Source organism: Haliaeetus albicilla, chromosome 20 (genome assembly GCF_947461875.1).
Source record: "Haliaeetus albicilla chromosome 20, bHalAlb1.1, whole genome shotgun sequence".
Classification (NCBI taxonomy): Eukaryota; Metazoa; Chordata; class Aves; order Accipitriformes; family Accipitridae; genus Haliaeetus; species Haliaeetus albicilla.
In genome coordinates, this window is record NC_091502.1 from 13,365,838 (window position 1) to 13,380,265 (window position 14,428).

The 14,428-nt window shown below is 41.4% G+C and overlaps 1 protein-coding gene across 2 annotated transcripts; it reads right to left on the reverse strand.

The window, feature by feature from the left end:
* Positions 1 to 3,206: 3,206 nt before the first annotated feature.
* Positions 3,207 to 14,218, reverse strand: BIRC2 (baculoviral IAP repeat containing 2). 2 transcript variants are annotated; one of them, XM_069808311.1, is made up of 10 exons: positions 14,036 to 14,218; positions 9,729 to 11,804; positions 9,519 to 9,618; positions 8,254 to 8,332; positions 7,762 to 7,810; positions 6,489 to 6,731; positions 5,039 to 5,293; positions 4,844 to 4,885; positions 4,505 to 4,608; positions 3,793 to 3,987 (listed from the first exon to the last, which is right to left on the reverse strand). In XM_069808311.1, exons 2-9 carry the CDS (start codon positions 10,600 to 10,602, stop codon positions 4,526 to 4,528), a joined length of 1,725 nt encoding a protein of 574 aa, XP_069664412.1. In that variant the 5' UTR covers positions 10,603 to 11,804; positions 14,036 to 14,218; the 3' UTR covers positions 3,793 to 3,987; positions 4,505 to 4,525. The 2 variants fall into 2 exon arrangements, with proteins under 2 accessions (XP_069664411.1, XP_069664412.1); XM_069808310.1 differs by lacking the exon at positions 4,505 to 4,608 and having other exon boundaries at positions 3,207 to 3,987; positions 14,036 to 14,215.
* Positions 14,219 to 14,428: the final 210 nt, after the last annotated feature.

Below are 14,428 nucleotides of genomic sequence, written 5' to 3' on the forward strand. Positions count from 1 at the left end.
TCTCTTCAAAGAGAAAAAAAAATAATTTGCCTGTTTCTGTTCTGAAAATAGCACAGCAGGATCTGCTGTTTGGAGTTCTGCTCTTCCTTGTGCAGGATGTATGCAGTACCCCAGACTCTCAGGCTTGAAGGGTCCCATGCCAGCAGCCATCAGTGAGGAAGCTGGGCTGGAGCATCAGTAACCATTGTGATCAAACACTCAAGTTAAAAACAGAAACAAAGGGCTGGTGATTTATTATTGTCTCAGGAAGTTTACTCCCTGCACTAGTAACCTCTGGAGCAAGAGTGACAATTGCACGTTAAAGCAGTTGAACAGAAGAGATAATACCTTTTCATGTCCAGAATACACCTCCTGCCTGAACTCACATACCTGAGGCAGGTCACTTTAGGAATCACTAACAGCAAGAAAACTGAATTTGCAAGTTCAGTCCATCTGAAACATTAAACATGATACCACATACCTCAGCCTCACTACACTACAATTGCCACAGCACAGAATTAAAGGCAGATGAATACACTGTTTACAATTTAATGTGCTTCTCTTCTAATGTCTTGTGAGGAATATAGCATGGCACTATGGAGTTACTAAACAACCACTAACTCAGTCACAAAAAGCAGCAATATAAAGATTTTTCTTTTATATCATGCTAATGGAGCTCCTAGACATTTCATGTATAGCCATTCATTTCAGCATATAAAAGCAGTGCTCTGTTATAAAGACTGGTGGCAGTCTGACCACTTGTGGATATCAGGACTGCATGCTGTCTTCAATTTGAAGAGCGCTGGGCTTCCTGGTCAATGCTCAAAAGCAAACAGAAGAGAAAGATAGACGCTCAGTTAAAAAAAAAAAAAAAGAGAACACACACACAAAAAAAACCCCACATGCAGGAAACTGCTAAATGATTACAAGAAAGCTTCATGGCACTTGCTTCACAAAACATAAAGCTGCTACTCAGGAAGCCACTGTATCTTGCAGTATCTCAAACCAGTATCAGACACTGCAACTGCTGCAGGTTAGATCCTTTGCAGATATGATAAGCTTTATTCAAGTAAGAAATTGCTCATTTATAGAAGCTGGGAACATTGCCTTCTATCTTCATCTTACAGCAAGTCTGACCACTGAACTCCAATGATACCAAAGTTCCCACCCTCTACACCCCATAAGCCATGCAAACATGCTCTGCTAGCTCAAGCTATGGACCTGGAACGCTGATGTCTGAGAACTTGAGCTGCTTGATCAGCAGAGCTGCACAGGAAGCTGGGGGCAGGGGTTGCTATTTATTGCTGTTTAACCCAGTCAAAGCTCTGGATAATGCTTTCAAAGAAGGAAGTGGACACAGAACAAGGTGTGAACATAGTCAGCTGGTTCACAAGTAACAGAAGTCACTTGATCCTCTCCAAATATAACACTATGCAGACAGTCTTCTCCATGGTTTAACATTTAGCTAGGGTTCTGTTTGCAATGTGCTACAGACAACTAGTTTTATTATAGCTTTCTTGAAACAGTACTGAGGAGAAAGTAACTACTCACGTGTACAGCATTACAGATCAGGGCAACCACAATCACTATAGCGGGGAGTAGTGGGAAGCCATAACCTAGATTAGTCTTCCTGCCAAAAGTAGATCAAAGAATTTTACCTGATAGTTTCTAGATCAAGTTCTTCCACTTCTCAGAAAGCCATTCAGGTGCCTAGATGCAGGCAGCCAGTGCTGCCTGAAGTTGCCCAGGACATTCAAAACACTCACCAACCAGGGCTGACAGGTATGTTGCAGGTCCTGAGATATCCTCAGGCATCACAAATGACACTGAACACCTGAATCACTCAGTTTTTAAAGCCCTGTATATCCTGTCACCTGATCTATACAGAGTAACTGCAGTGTTTGAAAAAAACTCTAACCCCATATGGTTTTAAAGAAAAATGCTTTGCTTAGAAAGTCTGCCTCCTACGATGCTTTTCCCTATTCTCTTCCTTGTTCAGAAATAGGGTTTACCACACTCTTCAGGTGAGGCTGACCTCTCCAGCTCCCCCTGCAGACTCATCCTAATCTGTAGAAAGTATACTTCGTTCTAGTATTGCTAATTTCTGGGTCTGAACATCAAATTTCAAGTGATGTGCTTTATTCCTTAACAAGCTGTCATAATCTCTGACAACTTTTTAAGTTGCTAGACAAGACAAAAGAGCCTTTAGAAACATTTCAAAATCAGAAGAGCAAGAGTATGTTAATCAAAGCTGTTTAAAACTACATGCTTTCATACATACGGGGTGCTCTCTTTTTAGAAGAGAGAACACATGTATAGCTAAAGCCACATACGAAGCGATGAAAGCCAGTTACATGCACACAGCTTGCAAACATTGGCATCCTAAAGCTTGAAGAAATGGCATTTTCATCTTACACTACAGAGTATAAGACACCAGAGTACTGTTAAAAACATCTTATTGCTGGCAGGTCTGAAGATTGAGAGGTCCACTCTTGGGCATTAAGATATGACTGAAGACAACTGACTTAATTAGAGCCAGATAAACTGACACCACTACTGCAGGATCTGTTGCCATTATGCTGGCAGTATTATTCCACTGCTTGACATGAAATCCTTGCAAAATACCTATAAACACTTCCCCTGTGTAGGTTATCTACTACTATGCAAGTCTAGGGATACAAAGCTAAAAAGGGTAAAGAGTCGACCACTAAGGAAATAGATGTCCCTAGACTACCAGCTTACAAACAAGACCCAAGACTTCAGAGGTGGCTGGCAGATCCTACTATTTAATTGTACAATCACTATGAAGTTCAAAACACAGAAAAGTAGCTTTTAAATTCTAATCCCTGGCTATATTGCTGTACAACTACTCTCTGCCTCATCTCTAAGATCATGAGGACCATTCCCGGCCAGGATTTCTATGCTTTGAAAAATCAAGACAGAAAGAAGTATCAGATGCTGTTAGGGTTTGGGGCAAGGGGGCAGGGGTGGGTTTGTTTTTAAGTAAGGATAAAAATCTGAACCTCCTACTTTACCAGAGGGCATCACCAAGCAGCACAGAAGCTCACTTCCCTGTTCAAAAATGAAAGAAAGACACAGAATTAAGTTTTATTGTACTTTTGCAGGCAAACAAACCACCCTCAACTTTTGTCAGGACAAGACAGCACTCTAGTCACTGCAGTCTACAGAGAAAAGCCATCAATTGGAACAGATTAAACAAGCACTCATTTGAGAAGTAGAAATATTTTAATTCAGTCTTCAAATAAACTATTATTAATACATATTACACAAGCATCTAGACATGAACAAAACTTAAAAAAAAGTCCTGCTGTTCCTGCAACAGTTAACCTCTTTTCTCCTCAAGTCCACAAGAAAGCCAAAACAGAATCAAAACAGTAGCTGAAGTTAATTAATATTAATTACTAATAAACAGCAATCTTAATGTATTTCCTCACATCCACATGGAAGAAACTCACAAGAAGAGTTATGCCAAGCTCCATTTTAGGAACTCTACCAGAAAGTTTTTTATTCAAAGTGACACAAGGGCATACTAGTGAAACTGCTTTCCTTACTCGGAAAGGAAAGCTACAAAAACCTCAGTGTAGTATTGAGTTAGTTTCATGAACAGAAATAGCCTTTGGCAAGGAAGACCTAGTATACTCATAATGATGATACGGTTTACTATTACACAACAGTGTTAGGTAGTTGATTAATCATCTTCTGTACCACAATTTTCCATTCTTAAGACACTGCTGGCTTAAACTTCAGCAGTTGGAGGATGACAGGAACAAAGACATTTTGCAAGTTTCCCTCTTTACGAAAGAAATGTACGAACTGTACCCTTTATTGTCCCCCTGCAAATAGGGCATTTTCTAAGGGACGGTGCGCATTCCTTGCATACCACTAAGTGACCACATGGAATAAAAACAATAGAAACTTCTTTGTCCATGCAAACTTTACATGTTCTTTCCTCTTGCAGTCTTCTTAGTTGCTCTTCCATAGGTAAACCTGGAAAAAATTATTTAACTTTTTAAGAATCCTGAATATATGTGCAGTCTAATTAGAATACAGCCATGTTCCATTTTACCCTTTACTTCCCTGCTTGTATTCACCAAATATAGATGGCAGTGAGAAAATAAGTACATTTTCCAGAGCTCAGAAAGTGGCATGCAAGAACTAGTTTGTATTTTCCACTTTTGTGCGATGACAAACAGCTCAGGGATTGGAGGCCAACTGTAGTTCTTAAGACCAACCAGTGTTTACATTTTAGCAAATGTTCTACTTTTCTTGCTTGGATATTAGAAGCACAGAGCACAGCCTGACTGGTGATAGTGAGCTATATGCAGGCTTGTATACTTTTCTGCAGTTTATTAACATATTAAACTACAGGACTAAGAACAGAGCAAACTCAATCCCATGCCTGACAAGTTTTTACCTACCCAGCTGTTGGTCAAGCTAGATCTTAGGACACCTATAACCCACTCTGGAAAAGTAGAGGTGATGGTACCTGCTGTGAAATGCTAACCTGCTATTCACTGTCCAGTCTTTACCAAATGCCTGAATGAGAGCTTGTACGAGGATCAAGTCCAGCATGTGCTTGACTTGCCGAGCTCCAGAAAGCTCTACCTCCTATGGTGCAAAAGTATGCATAAGGCACAGAATACATATAGCTTATAGCAGAGAGACTTGCTTGCAAGTCTGCACATGCACTTAACTTTTTCATATAAGTCCACCTTACCAAAGCAGAATTAGGGAGAGGATAAAGCATAAAACCCATTTCTTAACCAAACTAATTTTCTTTTTTATGATGTTAGCTATTTGCCCCACAATACCGTTTAAAGTAAGAAGGTAGAGTTTAAGGTACCTGAAACATCTTCTGTGGGAACATACTTCATGTTCTTCTCCACTAAAACAAGAGAAAAAAAAAATCCTAGTCATTTAACTAATCTATATTCAAACAGCATCTGATTTTTTTTTTTTTTTTTAAATCTTTAGGTTGCTATGACAGCACTGGTTAGAATTCTATAAACTTACATCCTTAAAAAAAAGACAGACATACCAAATAAATCTTTGTACAGTACAGGGTCACAATCTCGTAGACAGTTTCTGAATATGCTGGCTGCTTCATTTCCTTTCACTAAAACTGTATCTATCAGTTCCCTTGCTTGCAATGGTGTCTGTGTCTTTTGCTTAATAACATCATGCTCAAGTTCTGTTATCACTTTAGCAGATAGTAAGCTCCCAAGGATTGGAAGTACACATGTTAAACGTTGGAATAAAGCCATTCGATTCTTCCGGATTAAGGACAAATCATCTGGAATGCAAAAGAGATTAGATGTTTGTTAAGAATACACTACTCCAAGTTAAATTTCTGCTTAACAATAATTGATACATTCTTTAAACTCTACTTGAAATGTTCACTTACTACACATCATTAATAAAGACCTCAGTAAGTTTTAGTGGTATTCACATCAAACACAGACTTAAGAAAACCACATACAAGCAGCTTCTGAGCTGAAGCCTTTTCACCGATGAAACCTCCTGCTCCCATCCCTAGGTTAAATTATCTGAGGGGATCTCATCTAACTTCACACTAGGAAGACTTACATTCTGTACAGCATTGCAAAATATAAACAATGCCTCTGCATAATACCAATGCTAATTCACCAACAACCAACAGGTTAACTTTAGTCAGTGACAGTCAAAATTATGTCTGAGATGTAGATAGAATCAAGCTTTTCTAAGGTGTCCAACAGAATTATGTGCAAGAAAACCAGAAGTACAGCACAGCCAGACACAGATTTTTTTTTTAAACAGTCTTTACAAACAACAAAAAGAATCATCCCCATTAAGATTTAATCAGTGAATCCACCTATGCTTTTTTGATAGAACATGCAAGTAGGAAAGAAGCAGTCTCATTTCAATTTATAATTGAGAAGTTTCATTACCGCTTCAGAGACTCAAAAATAGTAGGATTTTTTTAGGCTTCAAAGCTTACATGGTATTAAAACAATAGGAAGTGTTAAAGACATCAAATAAACACTGTTAATAGCTGACCTACATGGCTGAGTCAGACACAGAAATGCAGACCTTTGGACATCTTACAGAATCTAAATTTGTATAAGTTTATGGCCTCTTCTAGAAGGTAGATATGGTGGCTCACCAATTCAAGTAGCTTAAAGAGCAGGCAAATTTGGAAAATAAAATAACTCTATATTGCTGTTAAAAAATTAGTAAAGACATACAAATTAAAAAAAAAAAAAAGGCTTTGTTTCTGTGGAGAGAATCAGATGATTCAGAACCCTTGGCACCTGTATTAACCATCCTCCTGAAAGGGAATGAAACAATTCTCAGACTGCTAGCTCCATACAGATACCCTGACAAAGCTTTTACAAAAGCTGATCCTAATAGCAGTTAAACTAAATCACTTAGTGAATAAAAACAATTATAAAAACTATACACAATACAAACCACTTCTGCTTTCACTTTTATTCATGCCTTATGCATACCTGATGCCACTTCTTCAAATTGTCTCTCTTTCTCTTCTTCCCTCTTCTCATCTTCAGCAGTGAGCAGATCAGACACAAGATCATTAACAGTCTTGTAGTTTTCTCCAGTGGCCAAGATTTTACTTTGCACTGTTTGCTTTATTAGCCTTCTACTGAATCCCATCTCCAAGGCAGCTTTAACCACAGGCGTGTTCATCATGATTGCATCTTCTGAGTGACTCTCTCCAGGTTCAAAATGAATAACTAATCAAAGAGGAAAATCACCATGTATAATATAAAGAATAAAATACCTATACAACCCAGAAGTCAGACACATCAACATTACCTGCACACATGCATATATACATGAATACGTAGCATTAAAAAGTTTCAGCGGTTAAATAGACTTTTTTTAAGTAGGTAGTTTTAAAAATGGAAGCCAGGTACTTAGATTCAATTGGATTGAATCCATGATAAACTTCAATCCATGTCAGGCCTTCACTAAAATCCAGGATACAGAGAGACCACAGAGAATTCCATTGCATCTTAGCAGCTTTGTTTATACTTAGTCATTTCTAACTTCAGCCTTGAAAAACATCTTGCGGGGGGAATTAAAATTCAGTTTATAGTACAAACAATTGCCCTATTCCAGCTCTTGATCAGTATTTTTCCATTCAATTTACTAAGCATCAGACACATGGTATTCTGACTCATTGTCCTAAGCCAGCAGGGGCTATAATAGCATAACCCAGTCACCCTCTGGGAAGAGTTTATTTCCACCATAACTAGAGTCCAGCTCAGAAAGACTTCACTTTATCAGCTTGTCCTACCCTCTCCTTGACCTGCTGCTCAACTCAAGAGCATTTACCTAGCTATGTGCCTAAAAATGGAGTTGCATAACCACGTAGTCATGACACCCTCTAGCAACTGTTCCACCAACTTCAATACTATAGGTCAATTAAACAAATGCCAAATTGACTTGTTTAACCCAACCATGAAACTAAAACCCACAGATACAGCAGATGCCAAGCATTCAAAAGCAAAAATCTTAGTCTGAGCTGCTAGTATGAAAAGAAGAAAAATGAAAGACAAGATCTCTTAAGGGTGCTTCCTTGAAGTTTGTTTGTCCACGTAATGTTGAAGCTATCTAAATTTTATCATTAGTTAGAAAATCCTTATAATATTGTTGTTTCCAAGAAAATCTAAGAATTGTTAAGCAAGTTAGCTTTGGATAGCCAATTACTAAGTTTGCAAAATGTTGAGGAAGTTTAAAAACATGCTTCAATATACATACTTGGGGGATCAATGTTTTCATCTACAGGAGTATCAGAGGTTGACAAGAGCTGTAGAACACAAGAGAACTACATTAGTATCAGAGTACTGCTTTTTCCCCTACATACCTTTCTAACACATTCTTCCCTCATCAACTACGCTAAGATTTTTTACCTGAATGGCTGTCCATAACCGATTTCTGAAATAACAATTACTGATCTGCATTATTCACTGAAACATATATAATCACAATTTCCCTCTCCTGACACAAAGGAGCTCACTGCCTCATAACACTTTCCATGAGTAATCTGTACTGGTTAAACTCTACTAGTCCAAGTCCATCAGCCATGGTTCAGCACTGGTTTCAGTTTTGCGCTCATGAAGAGCATTTATTATGTTAGAAACCTAGCAGAAATACACACAGAAATGAGGTTGAAGGATGGACTGAACTCCCCAAAAGAATGTAGCACTCTTCAACAAGGGAAAACCAAAGTTACAGAACAGTAAAGTTTACCTGTTCAAGAAGATGGGGGAACCTGGCCTGAATTTGACTTACAAACTCTCCTCCTTTTACACGAAGCAGATACTCACACCTGAAACATTGACAAAAATGTACTAAGTTATACTGTCTACTTGCCAAAGGAAAAAAAAATGCAGAAGAATGAAACAGTTTACAATGACACAGCATAACTTAAATACATATTTCTCTTCCTTCAGAAAGGAAAGTTCTCTTACTTGGAAGCTTGACATAGCCTAGTGTCTAGTGACACTTTGATAAAGCTTTTCCATGATGTTCAGCACCTTTACATTCTGCTACCAATTCTAATCAAAATGGCATGCCATGAGAAATGATACCATGTCAGCATGAGTACAAAGTGCAGTGATAAAGTTTCTATCTCTCATCGCACCATTCTTACCTCCTACTTAAATCATTCAAAATAAGTCAACAAAATTTAACACCACTATCAAAGCCAGATCTGCTTCACTAATGCAGAGTTATATCTCTTAAGTACATTTACTGACAGATATAACACAGAAGGAAACAAAGGTGTCATTTAATTTTACATACATTGTGTAGTCCAACAGTAGCTGGTGAATTACCCATGAAAGACTAGCTGGAGATTTATGATGTGAAGAATTATTATTAGCTTTTCTGAAATTAGGTGCAGCGATTTCTGTCATTAATGTAGGTGGCAATTTCCACAGGCACAGATAGCAATTAGGTGTGCAACTGTCATTTAATTATGGGGGACATTAAAAAGTTATTTCTGTCATTTTTCCAATAGAGATATATTAAACAGCTGCTGAAACCTTCTTCACAAGCCTTTCCACACCTAAGAAACTAAACCGCATCAGCTGAAAAACTGGTTCAAGAGCATTCGGCATGTGCACAGAACTAGACCAAGGGAGTTAGATGTTCCTTCCACTTCATGTCTCAGCAGTTTTTGCTCTCCTCGGTCTGCTGACTGCTTCTCTTATATAAGTATGCTCATTAACAATGCAGTCCCACTTGCTACAGGTGATTTGGGGATGCACACAGCTTTTAATTATGAAATGGAAAGCATTAAATACCATGTTTGATGAAGAAATGTTTTAATTAAGGCCACCTTAGCACTTCAGAACTTTTACATAGAGGTCCATGAAATACATCCAAATGAAAGAGTGAATTTGTACATCATATGGTGAAGTTAAACAAAACTATCAAGTGCAGTACATATCTGCCAAAATCAGAAGTATTTAAGGATGTGAACGAATTATGATAAAGATTGTGCAAGTTACCTTGGAAACCACTTTGCATGCTCAATCCATGGATCATCTCCAGATTCCCAGCACCTTAACCCACCATCACAGCAAAAACACTTGACATCATCATTCCGGCCTTTAAAAAAAACACAAGCCAAATTATCTCGCAAACGTTCGCACAACTTACTTTGAAGTAAATGCTGACATAGAAGTATGAATAAAACCAGATACTTCAGTTTTTCTTACCTACATAGTAAAAGCCAGCATCTGCAAGCTGTTCAGGCTGAACTGGAATTCTAGTTGGCCAATTTATGAATGTTTTAACACGGGCTTCATGGGTTTGCATGCTCACATTTGAAACATTGAAACTTGGCTGGTCTCGGGTAAGATTTTCCACAAAAGGGCAGTTCGGGAAGTGTCTCCGATGCTCTGACACAGCATTATCTTTTGGTTCCCAGTTACTCAGCCGGCCACCGCAGGAGAAACAAGCAACTTTGTCTGCTGTCCCCAAGTAATAAAGTCCAGCCTTTGCCAGATCAGTAGGCGAGAGAAACGTCAGTGGCCATGAGTGAAAAGTGCGTAGTCTAGCATCTTCTGTACTCATAGAAGGATTGTGAAGTTTAGGTCTCAAGAATGAAAGGTCTTCAACTGCCCTAGTAGTTACTGGGTCTTGAGGAAAACTGGAAAAAGAGCCACTGAAATATCCAACTTGTTCTAAACTTGGAGAAAGGGCTATGGAATGTAGAGATGGTGAGGGGCTGTTTGCAACCAGAGGTGAAAAGGCGGAACGAGAGGACAGTCCGAGGTTGTTAACTGAAAGCATGTTTTGAACAAAACTGCAGCTAGAATACAGCTGCTTATGTTTTTCCATAGCATTATCTCCTGGTTGCCAGTTGTCCAATGTTAAGCCACAACTGAAGCACTTAACTTTATCTTGCACACCAGTGTAATAAAACCCAGCTCGGGCAAGACTCCGTTCTGACACCGGCACATTCATGGGGAAAGTAGAAAACGTCGACATTCTGTAGAGTTCACAGGATAAGTCATACTTCAGTTCACGACACAAAGCACCCTGCTTCATGATGCTAGCCAAGAAAGGGCTATTTTCCATTATGTTCATAATGGACTATTTTTGGAAGAATGGGACAAGTCTTCCTCTGGGAGGTAGTTGTGTGCATTAAAGGCAATTCAGAATAACCCCTGCCTCTACAAAAGTAAGAACCTGAAAATGAAATACTTTGAATGCATATGTGAATAGAATTAGCCTCATGAGTAACAGCTTTTAAACATTTGGGAAGTTCTTGTACTTTAGCTTACACAACTGCTTTCAGTGCAAAAGCTGCCCCGTCCCTTTCTGACAATTGAAGAAAGCATGTCAAAAAGGACTTCCCCTTGAATCATACGGGCATTACACGCTTTCCTTGTACTGTATGTCTGGGAAAGCAGTATCAATTTGTCAGGCTAATGGAGGTGGAATCCAGAGGGGAAAAACCTCAGATGGGTTTATCAAAATCCTTTGTCAATAAAGAAACTAAAATGGGGGCCAATTAAAATGCCATCATTTTTAACGAGAACATATGTTAAGTGATTAAGAACTATTTCACCCTAGACAGCTGATGAATATGCAGCTTATACACATGTAAAGACTTTAGTTTGTAAACCTCATTAGGAGGCTGAAAACAATGGTTTATCAAGCCCAAAAGGCATATGAAAAAAGAGCCCCTGAACTGACATTACTGAACTGATCTGGTATATTTGCTACTACTAGACTTCCAAAAAACCCTCAACTTCTGCATATTGTTGTAATAATTGTTAAGACTAAAGAAGTTAGCTTATACTCAACTTCACATGTATCAAATATTCAGCTACGAGATAAATCCTATACACTGTCTCTGACAAGGATGAACTGCCTTAATTAACAAGCCTGGAATAGCCTCAGGCTTTTCTGTCTATAACAACGTCAGCACAGACTGAACGGGGCATTTCAGTTTTAACCTGGTGCCTTAGTTACAAGTATAGGGTTATCAAATTTAACATAAATGAATTGCCTTGTATGGGGACATTCTAATGCTTTATAATGTTGAATTGAGTTTTTTCTGTATTCCATGTTTATGGCATACAGAAACAAACAGAATCCTCAGATAAAAAAAAAATTTTTTTGAAGCCTTAGTTTCTTTATTTGTGCACAGAACTACCTCCCAGAGTTCAGACTGAAGTCCCTTCTAAGGTGCCTACGCCTCCATATTGATACTGACAGTCCACCAGAAGAAATTGTAAGTATCTATGGTTTCAATCATTTAATTCTTTCGGGCAGAACAAAACCTGCAGGGAAGAAAGAGAGGAGTGTTTCAAAATATACAAAAGGAGGTGTATGTAACATCTAGGCAAACAGAAACTACACAAATTGAAACACTCAAATCTCAATGTAAGCTTTTTTGTAACATTAGCTAGGAAGTTTCAGGAAGTCAGCTTTACATACTGTCATATGGAGTAGTGTCATGGTTTAACCCCAGCCAGCAACTAAGCACCACGCAGCCGCTCACTCACTCCCCCCCCATCCAGTGGGATGGGGGAGAAAATCGGGAAAAGAAGTAAAACTCGTGGGTTGAGATAAGAATGGTTTAATAGAACAGAAAAGAAGAAACTAATAATGATAATACTAATAAAATGACAACAGTAGTAATAAAAGGACTGGAATGTACAAATGATGCGCAGGACAATTGCTCACCACCCGCCGACCGACACCCAGCCAGTCCCCAAGCGGTGATACCCTGCCCCCCACTTCCCAGTTCCTATACTAGATGGGACGTCCCATGGTATGGAATACACCGTTGGCCAGTTTGGGTCAGGTGCCCTGGCTGGGCACGAGAAGCTGAAAAATCCTTGACTATAGTCTAAACACTACTGAGCAACAACTGAAAACATCAGTGTTATCAACATTCTTCACATACTGAACTCAAAACATAGCACTGTACCAGCTACTAGGAAGACAGTTAACTCTATCCCAGCTGAAACCAGGACAAGTAGATTTTACAGACTTAACTTCCCTTTTACTCATACATATGCAAAACTGTTTAATCCACAAGCAGACCTTTTCTGGTAGACAGATGAATCGGGCTGCTTGTTGGCAAGCTGTGTAACTAAAGGTAAGATCTTGCACTAAAGAAGTTGCATCCATTTAAACTGGTTTAAGCCTGCAGATTCTCAAAAAATGAAGATCCAGTTTTATTGCACTAACCTAAATTAAGAGGACTGAATTTCTTATTTAGGTAAATCCAATGATACTTGAAGCACAGGACATCAGCAAAACTGAACTTCATCAAAAATTTCAAGTAAAAGCAAAGACAAAGTTCAAAAGTTTTTAAATATACAGTTTTATATTTATACATATATAGCATTCTGGTTTTACAGTATCAGTTCCTAAAAAGTTCTTCCAGGAAAGATTCAAAACAGATATATTTGTCATCATGACACAGCCCTGGAAAAATCACCTACTGGAAAACAGCAGAGCATTTCTTACTCATCTCAATAGCTCTCAGTAGATTTGTTCTTAGTCTGGTCACGCTATTACTACTACTAGCTTCTTAATCACTGAGGACATGAGTTACAAATGCCTTACACCAATCCACTTCTTTAACACAGGTAGTGGGACTAAGCTATCAACATGCACAAACGATGCTAGTCCAAGAAGCTAAGCCAGTTTCCGTACTGGAGAAGGTCAGATACCTCAGAGTATATGCTAGAAATACCAGCGCAAACTGCGACCCTGATAATCCTAAAACATTTAGGATCACTTAAACCTGAGATCCTGCGCTCATTTTCTGCCAAACGCTCTTCTTCTAATATTATCCTCTGCTCTTGCCCTGAGTACCCTTGATTTCCTGAGTCACCCAACTGCTCTGAATCTCATGGTTGGGGTTTTTTTTCCATTATCCTGCAGCGACACTAAGAAGTTATTTAAGCCCAGAGCAGTGATATTTAAAGCACAGCAACCTCAAAACTCCATTTAATATCCTTCTGCTCTTGCGTTACAAACCAGGCAAAACAAGCTTACCTCCTAGGCACCCTTCGGCAAGTCTCGAGCACCGACACCCACCCAGCGGGGCCCGTGCCCGGTCGCACCGCCTCAGCGACAGCCCCGTGCCCGCCCCGTCCCCCGCCGTCCCTCCCCGGCACGGCAGGGCCTCGCTCGCCGCTCCTCCGCCCTCACGCCACCGCGGGTTGCGCTCCCGGGCCTCCCACAGGGCCCCAGCCCCGCTCCCCGAGCGGCGGCCACCCAGAGAGACCGGAGACCGCGGCCTGCGGCGGAGCGGGCCCCTCAGCCCGCCCCGCGTCCCCTCTGCCGCCGGCCGAGCCCAGCGGCCGCTGCCCGGCGCCGCGAGGCCGCCGACAGGCGCGGCCGCCCCCGACGCGACGCGACGCGACGCCCCGCCACCCGCCTCAGCCGGGCGCAGAGACCCGACGCGCACCGGCGGCTGCTGCTGCAGCAGCGCCCGCCCGGCAGGGCCCCGGCAGGCCGCGGCCCGGCCCCCGCCTCCGCTCCCGGTACTCACGGTCTCCGGCCGGGCCCCCCACAGCGGGCGGCCCCGGTGCGCGCCCCCGCCTATATGCGGCGCCTGGCAAGGGGGCGCAGGGGGAGAGGAGCCCCCGCCCGGCACCGCTCCCGCCCGGGAAACTCCGACTGCGGGCGCCGCGCCGGGAAAGCCCCGGCGGCCCCCGGGCGCATGCGCAGCCTGAGGCGGGGGGGGGGGGGGGGCGGCGAGCGGCACCTCCCCTTCCTTCCCTCCGTCCCCCGTCCTTCCCGCCGGGCCGGGTTGCCCCTCCCGGCGCTGGCGAGCGCCTTCGTGTGGCGGCGGCCGCGCTCCCCCGGGCGGCCCGTGCCCCTCAGCCCGGCGGGGGTGAGGGCAGCCGGCTCCTCCGCTCGGCCTCGCCGCCCTCTCGCTCGC